Below are 16,067 nucleotides of genomic sequence, written 5' to 3' on the forward strand. Positions count from 1 at the left end.
TTCGCCGGGGTCGATAACCTCTTAAGGGGATTTTTTTAATAGTTACCGAAAGGAAATTAACTTCATTAATGCCGCGGTAATAACACGAAATCCAATGAATATCTACTGGGTGTTCATTTCAAAGTGTGTCATGACGTCACTGTTGTGAGTCAGCGATTTGAAGCGAGTTTCAGCTTTTATGTCAGAAAAGTTGCCTGTTAATGAAGGCGTTCTTCAATCTGAACTTGAGAACGTGTACGGTATAACTTGAACGTCGTAGCAACAGATGGCGGTCTGTACGGTCTGTGTGCTACCATAACCTCTTTCGAACTGTGTTTTGCGCGGGAAAGTCGTACGCAGGGTATTTGTTATCATCGGTTGCGTACGGCAACATTCCACAACATAAATCCTCCGTGTTCATGTTGACAGTCGAAGTTAATGTCAACAAATACCGTACGTAAGTAATCGTCTTAACCCTCTCCCCATATCCCGACAGTAAGAAAAAAGAAACTCAACTCTGTACGTGTTTCCAAACAGTTCACATTCCTGCCACCACAGGCGTTACCGTACGTATCGGTAAGTACTCTTCAGAATGAACGCCGTACTTGCTAGGCAACTTCTCTGGCACATAGGTAATACACCTCTGCGGAAGTGTAGGAAGATTAAATTGTCTAGGCTCATCGGCTAGCCACATGACGTCATACAGCGAGCCATGACACATTTTGAACTGAACACGCAGTATATTAGCTTTCCCTAAGTCGAACTGCATGTTAAAGGTACCTACCGGTACAAGACCAGCGTGCCCGTTTCATGGTCTTCACCTCGAAATGAGACGGACGTAGTAGTGAATACAACCACAGTGTAAGTACTGGGAATAAATGTAAGATTTCGTATCAAAAATGATGCTAATTAGTAGTGGTTTAAATCGTGATCATTATATGCGAACACATTCAATGAATCACTACTGAATCAAACATGGCTTTTAAGGAACCCGAAGATTCATTGCCGTCCTCACATAAGTCCCTATCCTCAGCAAGATTAATCCAGTCCCTACCATCATGTATGTATTTATTCACACTGCAAATGGGTAAATACTCGGTGGCAGTGGTAACTGATTACACTCAATTATGACAATTAATAATAAACACAATTAATTAATAATAAATATAATTAATAATAAATTAATAGTGAGACAATCGAAATGATAGCTGTCCAAATCTTGGATTTAAAATATCGGCATTCTAACCAATTCAAATGAACAAAAAATAAAATGTAAATTAATGTTAAAAAATACATAACGAAATTTAAAAAATATATATATTCTGCGACAAGATGTGGTAGCTATCAAAACGATAAAAAATTTATTGAAAATAAATAATATACACTGAATATTATAAAGATGAATAGAGACGGTGATTGATGATATTCAATGAAGATTTTAAAATGGCTGATGCAATTGTCTGAAGAGTCTTTTCAGGAACCTTTAATTTTCTAAGGATCTCCAATGTAAATTTGGGAATTGTTCCTCGCGCACCAAACATAAGTCCAATGACATTCCATCTTGAATATTATATTTATGACTGAGATCATCACAGCATGGAAGATAAATAGCGCGTTTCTCTTCATCTATCTGCTTTGATTGATCTTCATTAATTTCGAACCATACTGTGGGGTCAATAATGAGACCAGTTTTTTTTATCTCGGTCAATTATTATGATGTCAGCAGTAATAACAATATAATAATATTAATACGGAGCATCCTAAATTAAATGAAGCACGATCACTTAAAATAACATTTACAGTAAATCTAATTTGTATATTAATCCTAAGTTCGAACTACACTCATTTCGCTGTCAACTCACTCACTGCACTGGAACTACGACATATTTCACTGATACTATCCTGATTTCACTAACACTTCAAAAACATTTCACTGTTCAAATACTTTGCTCTACCACTATAAACTATAAAACTTCACTGACACATATCCCACCTCCCTCAAATATATTTTTATATTATCCTCCCATCTACGTCTCGGCCTCCCCAAAGGTCTTTTTCCCTCCGGCCTCCCAACTAACACTCTATATACATTTATGGATTCGCCCATACGTGCTACATGCCCTACCCATCTCAAACGTCTGGATTTAATGTTCCTAATTATGTCAGATGAAGAATACAAAGCATGCAGTTCTGCGTTGTGTAACTTTCTCCATTCTCCTGTAACTTCATCCCTCTTAGTCCCAAATATTTTCCTAAGAACCTTATTCTCAAACACCTTTAATCTCTGTTCCTCTCTCAAAGTGAGAGTCCAAGTTTCACAACCACATAGAACAATCGGTAATATAACTGTTTTATAAATTCTAACTTTCAGATTTTTTGACAGCGGACTAGATGACAAAAGCTTCTCAACCGAATAATAACAGGCATTTCCCACATTTATTCTGTAGTAGTAGTAGTAGTAGTAATAATAATAATAATAATAATAATAATAATAATAATAGTAATAATAATAATAATAATGTTACCACATTGAATTAATCGTAGGATTTGTTGAAGTATGAAATTGAGTAAAAATCGGAGTGAAATATAAAATAATTCGTTTCAGGTTAACAAGAATGTATTCAAACATTTAAAGTACTCTTTCCGCCTCCATTTTAAACTATGAATCCAATAAAAATTGAAACAGAATACTACAGAATGGTATAAGCTAGCCAAAATGTATTCCGCTATTTGCAGTCTTCCCACCTGAATATAAAATATGTAAATCAATAACAATACAAACTTGAATAATGGAGAAATTAATCTAGTTTTATTGACCATTTGTAGAAACGGCATATTAAATAATATTTGTAATTTAAGTAAACCGTATTCAGCTATTTTTTTTTTTTGCAGAAATCTTCCCACGTCCATTTATTAAATCTATTATTTAACGACGCTGTATGTTTTACGGAATTATACATAATGTCCCACAACCTTTGGGGCACTCCCATAACTAACGTAACTTAATTTCTCTACAAATAGTTACGTATTTATGTTACACGGTTGGCCAAAGCCCACTGATTCGAGTAGGTAGCAATTATACACTTTTGTTAAGTAGAAATTCACAGTAATACAAAGTTATGTCTTTTTAATAGGGCATTCTATATGTTATTCCATAAATTTGTTACGCACTTCATCCTGATTCTAATTACAATATATTTATAAGAATTAAGCACCACAGCTTTGTATGAAAGTTATTAACAAAACAAAAATAATTTAAGGCCCATGTGTACATGGAAAAATATCTTTAAATTCAGAAGAAATAATAAATAGTTTAGCGGGTGGTAATATGGGCTATTCTGAATAAAAGCACAGTCTAGTATATACAGTCGCGAAGCTCAATACGTAGTAAATATGCATCCATATGTAGTTGCTAACCACTAGGATCGCTAATATCGCCTCATTACATACAATGCGAAATAGTACCTGCACAGTCTATTGTTCCTAGTACCCTCATAAACTCAAGCTTCGTGACTGTATATACTAGACTGTGGTAAAAGTGTCCATTTTCCAATGGATATGGAGATACAGTTGTTTCAATGTTACGCATAAGCTTTAAAAGTGGCAAAAAAGAAAGAAATGTTTTAATGGTACATTTTTTTTATTTATAAGGTATAAATATAATTGAATGGTTAAATACATTTTTCCGCTCTGCTGCTCTTCCGAGGTCGTCTTGTTCTTTCAAGAGGGCAGCATTATGCATAATGCTAGCGACCAATTCGCCGCTTGTGTTTACTTTGATTTTTACGCTTCGCACTTCATCCACTACCACCGACAAAAATCGATGAGTAAGATCTGGGGATCGTGGTGGCCAATGCATGTGACCACCGCGGCCGATCCATCGTTCGGGAAATGTGAGATTTAGATTATGTATCACCTGACGGCGAAAGTGTACAGGGGCTCCGTCATGCTGGAGGAACATGTCCATCCTTGTAACCAAGAGAACTGCAAACGGTGTTTCGTTATACCCATTATGAACGGTGCTGCCCTCAAACGACCTCAGAAAAGTGGCGTGTACTATTCCTTAGTACGTAATCATTTGTGGTTCCTTCATATCTTTTGTAAAACTTATGCGTAACATTCAAACAGCTTATCACCACAATCGCTGAAAAGTGAATTTTTACTCAGAATAGTCCATATTATTCCTCCTGAATACAGAAGTACCATATATTCAAATAACTAATTCGTTATGAAAATGAATAAATACGCTCTAAAAGAGAATGTACAAGAGCTCTGTCTGCTGTGTTATATTTTACTGTCAAGGCATAAAACAGCAAGTAGTAGCTTTTATCGTTTCATATGAAAACTAACGCTTTGTTTCTGTGTAACCAGGCTCTGGAGAACATGCGGCAGATCCCCCAGTGGCATTGTCTTCGCTACAGGAGGTTCGACTTGGTCAAGAGGTGTCGCAACTACAGGGTAGGGCGCAAACACTAGCCTCTACTACTCTCTTTACTCACTTCTTTCCTAGGCCTACCGTCCAGAAATATTTAGCAGGTAAAAGGCAACAATGTCACATCAACCAGTAAACAACACAAGCCATTATTACCACAATTACTTTTCACGACGAACCAACTTGGAGTATTGCCATAATTCTCAAAGCAGAATTTCACTGTTAGTGGAACTATCCGGTAAGACGATAAACAAAATCTGAACGCAGTTTTACAATTAGCTTATACAGTAGAACCTCTATTATCCGTGGTAATGAAGGGGATGGGTTGAACGGTTATTCGAAAAAATCGGATAATCCGTACCACCAAAGATATTCATAAATTTAATGAATAATGCTTACACTTTCGTAATATTCTATACGGTCTTGTATTGAATATGCTAGATAGTGAATAAGAAATTCATTGATTTAAGTGTGGTTGCTAATAGGGGTTTTTAAGGGACAAGCATTCTCCTTGTAATGGCTCTCTGTAAAATAATAGGAATAGTGGAGGTCTCATGTTGTAGATCTACATTTTATATATACTTTATCCATGATTTTTATTAAATTGCACATAGTTGTGACTCCAATCTCGTATTTTCAGATGAGCCACAGTTTCTCGTTCCCCAAACCACTCAGTTATTTACAATGTTTTTATACTTATAACAACATGATTTCTTTTGTTACCTGTGGAAGACATTTTATATAGAAGTTACACAGTACGACAACTGAAACAGTAGACACTCTCTCTAGAAAAAGTAACGTGCTAATATAACGTACAGTAATTCATATTATATTTCTATAGCGAAAAAAGCGAAAGACAGTCGGATAATCCGCCAATCGCTTAATAGGGTGACGGATAATCGGGGTTCTACTGTATTCCTATATATTGTTGTTTAGTCAACTGTTCGAAAACAGATCTGAACCTCACAATTGATACCAACAAGGCACCACTCATGAGGTAACTAGGCCAGGAGATAATGGGGAAGGGTGGCCAGTCCCTTTCCCCCTTCATTGCATACATCGCTGACTAGCTACATATTACACTAATCAGACTTCATACGTATACAAATTGTTCTTCCTCTGACACATCGTCAAGTGAGATGTACTGCCTGGTAATTGATGTACAGTAGTGGCAAAAAAAAAAAAACCGGACCGACCCTTGTAGCTGATTTCAGAGCCTTGTTCACTCCAGAGTATGATAGACTGGTAACTAAGACTTTCGGGTTCGAATCCTGCCTGGGAAGGAAACTTTTTTTTTGTTCCTTATTCAAATTTATTCCCAAGACTTTTCGATTGCAGCGATATTTTACTACTTAATTAAGTTATTATTCCCAGAGCATGAATTTTACCAGCACTCGAAAAGTATTGGGACTAAATTTGAACAAGGAACAAAAAAAAAAAAGTTTCCTTCCTAGGCAGGATTCGAACCACGAAAGTCTTAGTTACCAATCTATCGTGCTCTGGAGTGAACAAGGCTCTGAAATCAGCTACAAGGGTCGGTCCGATTTTTTTTTTTTGCCACTAACTTACTGTACATATCAGCCAGAACCTCAATGAGAGATAATATTCCTATAATTTACTTATATTATAATTGCATAATGTAGCACGTCATATAGTGTAATGCGGGAGTCAAACGTAGAAGATATTTAATACTTTAAGAATGGAAAAAATGCTAATGGCACATTCAACGGAATTTCATATAGGATTTGTCTTAAGTTATTTGATACGTTCATGATGAGTCAACTGTAGTGTAGTTTTTTTAGATCTAAAGTCATACGATTCGAAGAACTATTCTAAACGTTTCAGAACTGCTTACTAACTCCACTTTCATAGAGATATAAATTGTAAAGTAGGCTTACACCTGCAATCACCACTTAAGTCATATCAGATGTTCCATTTATAATTTGAGAGCGATTATAAGCGCGAATTGTTATAGTAAGTAACCAGCACTTATGTTAATTGTTCCTCCCGTTCCGGGAAAATAGCAGCTCAAGGCCGTCCAGTCATTTTAATGCAATGATTCGGTACAGTATTGGGCAGAGAATTATTTTTTCATAAACTTCATTTTTATTTTTTGCTTTCTCTGCAGTACAGTGGTTCACCATTTTATTCACAGAAGGCACAGTTTGCCGAGTGCGATTCGACGGATAGGTGACAGGACTATCGCGGGGGATAATATGATAGATAAGAAGTAATAGGAATTGAGGAGTCGAGTAGTGGTGGCCTTTTAAATTGGCATTCGCCTGGAGAGACCTGGGTAACCACGAAAAACCCAAGTCAGGGTAGTCAGTCCTTGGAATCAAACACATGAGCTCCCGAATGCAAGACGAGAATATAATTACTCTACCGCACGGGTATCCAAACGCCTATAGAACCAGGAGATATTGCACATCAAGCATGCTCTGCTAAGGTCAATAACTTTCCATATAAAATAGGAAAAACGACCTTAAAGAATATGCGCTGCAGGTTGCTTACGCCAGGGGTACCTCGTACGAGTTACAATTGGACATCTATGCTCTACTGTGCCCGGTAGAAACTTATTTACAGAATAAAAACTCTTTGAAACGTGTTAAAGAAGTGTCTTTGTTAAGTTTCGGTACATTGCAGAATCTCCCGTATGTCATATGTACATGCACCTATTTGCAAGTAGCGCAACAACGGTTTTGTGTCAGAAAAAAAAAAAAAAAAAAGAAGATTGAAATTTCGAAGATGTCACTGAGAAAGACAACTTATAGAGAGATCAAAGGAGAAAAACGGAGAGAAGAAGGAAAAGAAAAACTAGGAACAGATTGACAGACGGAAAGGTACAAGAGAAGGAAGTGGAGAATGTGTGGAAGATGAGAAAAAAGAGAAGATGGGAAGGAGTAAAAAAAAATTAAGGGAAAGAGGAAAAGAAGGAAAATAATAGAAAATAATTTAAATTGTATGACACAGGCAACAGGCCTACGTGAGGATGATTTAGTCCAGTAAAACAGTTCTCAGTTTATATTACCAACATCATATTCTATACGGACTAGAGCAGGCCCCTCATAAGAGCAGTTTTTCATTTCATGAATGAGTTCTTGGCATCGCGCTTTCAACGTGCTCCTAACATAATACAAAAATCCATTAGAGATCATCAGAACTGTCCTTAAAATCACTCATGATATTCACTGGTGCCCACTGGACTCAAGATACTCAGGCTGAAGGGTTATGAAGGTTTATAGATACGATGAATTGATAGTGTTTTACACGGGACGTTATTCATAAGTAATTCTAGTGAAAATATTAATACAATGTTTATAGGAATAAAAAAATGCATCTTAAAAGCGGACATGATGTACTATTACTGAATAAAATAAAAGGAAAAAAATATATACTGTATTAAGTTATCAAATTAGAAATTATTATTATATTACAATTTTAGGCTATCGAGTTAGTAGTAGTTAGAAGTTAGTAATAACAGTTACATTAAAAATTTGAAATTGCTGTAGCATATGCAGTCATTTAACTTGGAAAACATGTTGAGTCGACAAGTTATGTAGGCCTATATAAATCATTTATATGCACTCATATTAAATGTTTTACTATTTACAAGTAAATGACAATTCCTTCACTGACCTGATGATTGAGGTTATGTTGGTCATTTATGTTGGTCATTTAACTTGGAAAACAAGTTAAGTCGACAAGTTATGTACGCCTACATAAACCATTTATATGCACTCATATTAAATATTTTACTATTTAAAAGTACATGACAATTCCTTCACTGACCTGATGATTGAGGTTATGTTGATCAGATCTACCGCGACAGTCAGTTTCTTCAATTTCATCTAAATACAGTCATTTCGCTTTTCAATAGTTTCACAGAAATTCAGTAGAAGTGTCCATAATGCCTTCAATATACACTCTGATCCAACACCCAATAGTCATGGTTAACTTATTGGAATCTGTGACGTCGCGAAAATTCTTTGATGAGAAGCATGACGGATTTAAGAATTAATTTTAAAAAATCAGAATGATATCACAGTCTAGTATATACAGTCATGAAGCTTGAAGTGGTGAGAGTACTAGGAACAATAGACTGCGCCGGTACTATTTCGCATTGTCTGTGATGAGGCGATAGTAGCGATTCTAGTGGTTAGCAACTATCTATGGCTGCATATTCTCTACGTATTGGGCTTGGTGACTGTATACTAGATTGTGTATCATCAAAGTTTTTTGTCTACCAATATTTCGCTTTTCTAAAATTAACTTGAGATTTTTTTATTTTAGTAGGTTATTTTACGACGCTTTGTCAACATCTAAGGTTATTTAGCGTCTGAATGAGATGAAGGTGATAATGCCGGTGAAACGAGCCCGGGGTCCAGCACCGAAAGTTACCCAGCATTTGCTCATATTGGGTTGAGGGAAAATCCCAGACAAAACCTCAACCAGGTAACTTGCTCCGACCGGGAATCGAACCCGGGCCACCTGGTTTCGCGGCTAGACGTGCTAACCGTTACTCCACAGGTGTGGACTTTAACTTGAGAACTCTAGATAAATCCACGTCTTGTTCATCTAAATTTCACTCAAACGACTACGACAAAACATGTGAAGTCTGCCTGTACTATAAAACAGTGCTTCCTTCATTCAAGCAAAGTGCTCTTAATAGAAGTAATGTACAGTAGCAGACATTAATCTGTTTTGAACAGTATGGGAAACACTCCACGAAAACTGACCTTCCTCGTATACTACTGACCTCTCCAATTAATTAAACGTTGTGATGTTTACTCTATGGACATGCTTCAAGAGAGGAATAACAAGAGGTCATGGCAGAACACAGAGAAACATCTAGAAACATAACTCTGCGATATACATACAGTATACAATGTATTAAACCTCGATGCTGTAATGACACGTCATTCACACATAAATCTAACAAAACAGCTGTTTGTCACTGACTCCATTATTAATAGCTATACTTTCTTTGAATGCAGTTTCCGAGATTTTGTAACGCACTTCACAAACCTGCATTGTACAACATTTTTTGCACGATCATATTTTTTACAATCTATTTTGCATTGAAAGTTTAGAGCAATATTATTCTAAAGCCTTCGCAAAACTGCACTATAATGGTAACTAAGTAACAATAAGTGCATTGTAATGGGTCTATTTCAGTATAGTTTTATGTTATGAAGAATGGTTTCCCTAGCAACAAGTTTCTGTGTGGGAATTCTAACTTTCAATGCCTAACATATTATAGCTGTAAATACAACAAAAACAAAATCGTGCAAAAACTAACTTTACTAGCTGATCTTACAGATGCAGGTAAATTTCATTCATTCGTCAGTTCATTATTCACTATTATGTAAACATAAATAATTCGACTTACTTACTTACTTACTTATTTACAAATGGCTTTTAAGGAACCCGAAGGTTCATTGCCGCCCTCACATAAGCCCGCCATCGGTCCCTATCCTGTGCAAGATTAATCCAGTCTCTATCATCATATCCCACCTCCCTCAAATCCATTTTAATATTATCCTCCCATCTACGTCTCGGCCTCCCTAAAGGTCTTTTTCCCTCTGGTCTCCCAACTAACACTCTATATGTATTTCTGGATTCGCCCATACGTGCTACATGCCCTGCCCATCTCAAACGTCTGGATTTTATGTTCCTAATTATGTCAGGTGAAGAATACAATGCGTGCAGTTCTGCGTTGTGTAACTTTCTCCATTCTCCTGTAACTTCATCCCGCTTAGCCCCAAATATTTTCCTAAGCACCTTATTCTCAAACACCCTTAACCTATGTTCCTCTCTCAGAGTGAGAGTCCAAGTTTCACAACCATACAGAAGAACCGGTAATATAACTGTTTTATAAATTCTAACTTTCAGATTCTTGGGCAGCAGACTGGATGATAAGAGCTTCTCAACCGAATAATAACACGCATTTCCCATATTCTGCGTTTAATTTCCTCCCGAGTGTCATAAATAATTCGACTACTAATGAAAAAAAGAAGACAAGTAAATATTATTTTTTATGTTTCTGAATCATTGGCGATTCCTCCATGAAGGATATGAGGATGATCCTATAGTTTAATTTCGTGCCTCTGAAGACAGAAAACATTTTTATTACAGATTTTATTTTTAATGTATCCCGATATAATAATTGTTTTCAAACTTCCACTTTCTGTCGTGAGTTGTCGCCACTGCACATCTCAGACCTTAGGAATACTTTCCGAGGAACCATCCAAATATCTTACAGCAAACTGTTTTTTCTAGCAGTGAAGTTACGGACAGGGGTGAGTGTAGAGGGCGGAGTATGGTTTGTCTTTAACCGCGTTTGAGGATATGACTGTATATCCTAATACTATGACCCTTCTTTCTGGCTGTTGGTGTGGAAATCCTGTCAGACACTACAATACGAATTTTCAAGTACCCTTGTAGCCTCCTTAAATGCAGTTCATTGGTCATTTTAAAAGAAGAGAATAAACGAAATAATAAATAATTTAAAATGATATAATATAAAAAATAAAATGAATAAAAACCAACATTAGATAAAAATAAATAAAATAAGCTATAATAAAACACAATAATTAACAGGACTTTCAGATGACAGGACTACCGAAAGAATATCTGAAGTTGTATTTGATCAGTTAGAAGAATTAACTTTAGCAAGAAATTAACTGCGCATGCTCTATTATTATTATTATTATTATTATTATTATTATTATTATTATTATTATTATTATTAGTTTCTGTCTTGGTCATCAGTCGTCAATCTCATATCCTACAAAGAAAAAATATCACGAGTCGCCACTGACGTCTACTGCCAAAACTATTACGGCTAATACGTATTATGCAGAAAAACTGTAAGTGATGAGGCTTTCACACTGCAGACAAAAAGCACCAGCACAAGCTTTGTCATTACTTCAAAATATGATCACCTTATGTGTACCGTATTTCAAAGTGATGATTCTGGAATTAACGACATACACCAAACCAATCGCAACCAATTTTGAATGATAACTGTTCATAAAGCACTGAACATTGAAAAAAAAACACTGTAGACTGGAATTATCCATTTATGGTTTTCATACTGCTGCCAGAGTTACACTTTATGCATCTTTCAGGAATTTTCATACTAACATTAATGGACACACGGTGGGAGTCCCACGATATACAGTCGGCACAACACTGCCTCCACAAAAGACAACACCAGACACTGTAAAAAGCAGGGATTGGAACTCAAGTCTGTCGCTTTCACACAAAGCCAAATCTGTGATTTAAATATTGAAATACACTATGGCTGATATGTAGACTGACAAGTGAATATCTGTTATATATTACAGCATCCCAGGAAGTCGACGATGTCTTGAGTGCAACACTGAAATCTGGGTCAACTAGACTATTAATGATATCTTCTGTAGATGATTTATGTGGATGTCTTGACAGTTATGAGATTTACATCATTAATATGACATAATGAGGCAATTGAACAGTCTTTACAAGGACGTTAACTCCAACTAAATCACAACGCACAAAGAGAGATCGTGATGTAAGCAGTTTCATTTTGTCATTTCTAGATTAGTAATTTAGACAGTATGCTAATTTTTTTATTTACTTTTTTTGCTTGGATGAAATTCTAGTTTATATCCTCCCCTTAGCAGAAACAAAACATTACACGAATGTGCAAAATTTTTCAATAATTTAAAAAGTGAATTATTTAAATACTTCTTACAACTAAAGACTTAGGGTTCTATGCATGGGCATTTCGCTAGCCCGCGCTACGAGCGTGCTAAACTAGCCCCGGCTATCGAGTGATTACTTGTACAGAATTCATATCATATCATATCATATCATATCATATCATATCATATCATATCATATCATATCATATATCGCTAACACTGGTTTATGAATACGAAAAACATTAGTTCGCTGATCATCCACCGAAAGCCCGCGCTAAGAATGTCTATGAATATGGCCTTAGAGTTTTTCGAGTTTGCAAAAAAACCGACCTTTATTTAATACAGAGTGTCTCTAAATTAGACCGACAAAATTAGGGAGCAGATAGATAACCTTCGTGGAAGCATAAACATGAAGTCTGTTTCGCTCTTTGGAAATTAAAACTATTCAGTGATCATAAAAGGAACTTCAAGTGCAAGTGCAAACCAATCTAATTATATTATGAGATGAAAGATAAATATTGTGAAATTTCTGACTAGTCTACCTGATAGTCATTCTGCATTGTATTATGCAGTGAGTCTAACAGCGTCATGAATGAACACCTATCGATCTGTGACACGTAAAATATTACAAAACAAACTAGTGATACATATTTGAAAATGATAACAATGTAAAAATCCTGCCATCAGATAAAAAATTAACAATTAATAAGTAAATTATATTACAGCCAGACATATGCAAGTCCTATTACAAACTTTCAAATCGTATGCTTTTTCGAACTTCATATGATTCCAGGGAAAAATGTTTCTATTTCTCACTCTCAGCCAAACACTTGTTTTGTAATTGCTCCTACATACTTTATAACTAAATTACGAAACACTGTAACTTCTGTGACATGGAGGCTATCCTACTGCCGTATATAACTGTCAAGTGTCAGTTACATCATTTGACATGCTTTACGAGTTCTAAAGGCCACGTCATAGTTGTGAAGAGCCCAGATTACAATGAAGTAACCTTGATATTCTGATTTTCATTGGATTTCCTGACACAATAAAACCATTCTGTTTACTTCTTTAAGAAGGGGATATTTTCTACTTCACGTATATGATAAAATATCTAGCTAAGTAACAACTAAACCTCCCATCATTAATATTATTCATGCAAATTTCTTTAATGTATAAAATACTGTAGTACGTGAATTAATGATTTTCTTTGTACATCAGCATTATAAACAACAGTCTTTATTATTAGTCAAAATCATACACAATACGTCACATTATACCAGTGCCGCAAGATATTACCATACCAATTAAAACGTAATAATTTATATTATGACGTCATAACTTGTGCATTAAAATTAATATTATTAAACGATTTTCCGTGCAATAATCTTTGAATACATCACTGCTGTCATAGCAACTCATTCTTCATAGACCATGATTTCAAACTATCCATTATTATAAATTCGATATGTTATTTCTGTATTAATTTACTGTTTTATAATGCTGTCATACAAAAATACTGTATGAAATATGTTTGTAATATTACACAATTTACTGCATTCATAAAAATTACCGAACTCACTTTGTCCATTCAATAAATTTTTATCTGTGCAATAAAGCATAACATGATGAAATAGTTTCATAATCCTACTATTATATTTCAGAGCATAACTCAATTCTTAAAAATTACACTATATTATTAGAGTCGACGGCAATTCGAAAGCGGTAGTCTGCTAACGTTTGCGTCGAGGGAGACTGATAGAGAGAGAGCAAGGCAGCGTACAACATTGCCACTCGTACTTCATGAGCACGTGCAATACAAACAGCGTAGCAGAGAATTTAAATTATCAAAAGACAATAATGATCTTGGCCGTTGATTACTGTAAGCATGACACCAAACAATAACACTAACAATATTCTTTGCACGGTTCTCAATCCCACACCACATGCTTCTGCAGACCAGTGGCGTACCGTCAATGTAAGCTAAAAAGCTTAGCTTCCCCAGTTAATAATAATTTCATAACAAACCTGCAGTTTATGGAGAAAATTATTTATTAATTTTAATAGAATTTATATTTACGCGTTAAATATTGTGATGCGGCAGCTCAGGATTATTTGTGATGCAGCAGTAAACAAGAAGCCTGCACACACCAGCTTCCAAGCAGACCGGTTTCTTCTGTGTAATCCACCCCGCAGATTTTCCATCCCTTTTAAACTACCCTAGTCGCAAGGCTCGAAAAGAAGCTAGCTTTAACATAGTAGTTTCCGAGTTATCCCTATTCGTCAGTTGTGTTCAGTTGAAGTGTTAGTGTGCATTGTGGCGGATATAATAAATAATGAGCGAAATAACAGTTCCTGACACTAATTTACTTTAATTTTTAGGACAATTGTATTATCAAGACTGACTTACGAACGAAAGTGTGATTTAAAAAACAAATGACCGACTCCCTTGCTGTCAATGAAGGACACAACCAAAAGACAGACGCATACTTACGTAATGATACTAATATTGTAATTTCTCTAAGTATGGCAGGGAGTGAGCTAATGTTATACGCATACGTGTCTATTTGTTAGAGATATGTGTAAACCGTGAAATCGTATTTTATTACGTCTCATTTGAGGTCATGCCTTATTGGTGTTACTTACGATGTTCCAACCAATCTTCGACTGCTGACTTGAAATTGACTACTATTTATTTTAAGACTGTATTTTTGTAATACATTTTCTCATATTGCATGAAAGACAACTTGAGTTAGCTTCCCCTGCTCAAAATTTCATGCTACGCCATTGCTGCAGACGTTTCTTGCACGTTGACAATGTTGCAGCCAGCATCAAGATGGCCGGCAGCGTTCTGCTCGTCAACGTTTTCAAAATAATTATACACCTTAAACACTATTTTCCGCGCCTGCCTGTGCAATACTTGTCTTTTTACAGTCTCTTCTTCCATTTATTTATCTCACACACAGTAAATGTTAGTTTTACTTATTCAATGTATTGAAACACTCACACGTGAACAAACGAACTTGGAAAGTACTTGTTACAGACTGATTCTGATTGGTTCTACTGTACAAGCTTTTGACGTCACGTACCAGAAATGTTACGGCGCATATAGCAGCCGACCGCCTTCCGAACTGTCGCCTAGTCTAGTTTAAATAGATATTTGGTCCTTGATATTCAAACAACAAAGTAAATAAGCTTTTATTCAGTATACGAAATAGCTAATATGATGCAACTGACAAACGCTTTTTGGCAATTAAATACATAGAGTGAAACAATTTTGTAAAGGCATATCAAAAACATACAATTAGATTGAAAATGAGTCAATCTCACCGCAGAAACTATGATCTATTTATGTTGTGAAAGAACATGCATGATAACAGGTGCTTCCTACATTCATAATTCTAGTACGTACAACATGTAATAATTAGCGTTTCCTTACTCTTAGAGAAAGAATTTCTCTTTACCTCTGTGATAAAAGACGAAACCCACTAGTAGTGCAAGTACATTCACACCATAGTCTCGCCATGCATAATTTTACTGCCTTGAGTTAGGCTAATAATTTGTTCTATATACAAACCTAAAGGCCCGATTGTAAAAACGACAATTAAGACATCATTTCAGCTTTACAGTGTCTAAGTACTACTATCCTAAGCAAAGGCGTGTGTTTGTCTTAGAAGGTCGGAACCAGATAACTGATATGCAGCATAGACACAACCCAACCAACTAACTAACATACTAGTATATGCAGGGGCGGCTTTTGGGGTAGTGCCAGTGTGCCATGGCACCGCCAATGAAAGAAACAAAAAATAATATCCTAAAAAGCAGTTTTAATAGTTATTTCTACAAATTTTATTCGTATTTCATCTGAACGAGCGTGCGCACAGATCGGTACGCACTCTTGCAGCGTTTCTCCGAACGTTGGAGCCACTTCAGTGTGGCACTGCTTACGTCCATATAACACTGTA

The 16,067-nt window shown here is 35.8% G+C and overlaps 2 protein-coding genes across 2 annotated transcripts in view; one reads left to right on the forward strand and one right to left on the reverse strand.

Moving 5' to 3' along the window:
* Window positions 1-16,067, reverse strand: part of l(2)05287 (WD repeat-containing protein l(2)05287) — a 154,843-nt gene that overhangs the window by 99,836 nt on the left and 38,940 nt on the right. The gene's annotated exons all lie outside the window — the stretch shown is intronic.
* LOC138701188 (uncharacterized) overlaps window positions 1-16,067 on the forward strand; it is a 50,330-nt gene that overhangs the window by 29,415 nt on the left and 4,848 nt on the right. Inside the window, exon 2 of the mRNA XM_069827819.1 lies at window positions 4,351-4,437. Within this exon, the coding sequence (XP_069683920.1) occupies window positions 4,351-4,437 (87 nt within the window). The remainder of the gene's footprint in view (window positions 1-4,350; window positions 4,438-16,067) is intronic.

The sequence above is a fragment of the Periplaneta americana genome, chromosome 6 (assembly GCF_040183065.1).
Source record: "Periplaneta americana isolate PAMFEO1 chromosome 6, P.americana_PAMFEO1_priV1, whole genome shotgun sequence".
NCBI lineage: Eukaryota > Metazoa > Arthropoda > Insecta > Blattodea > Blattidae > Periplaneta > Periplaneta americana.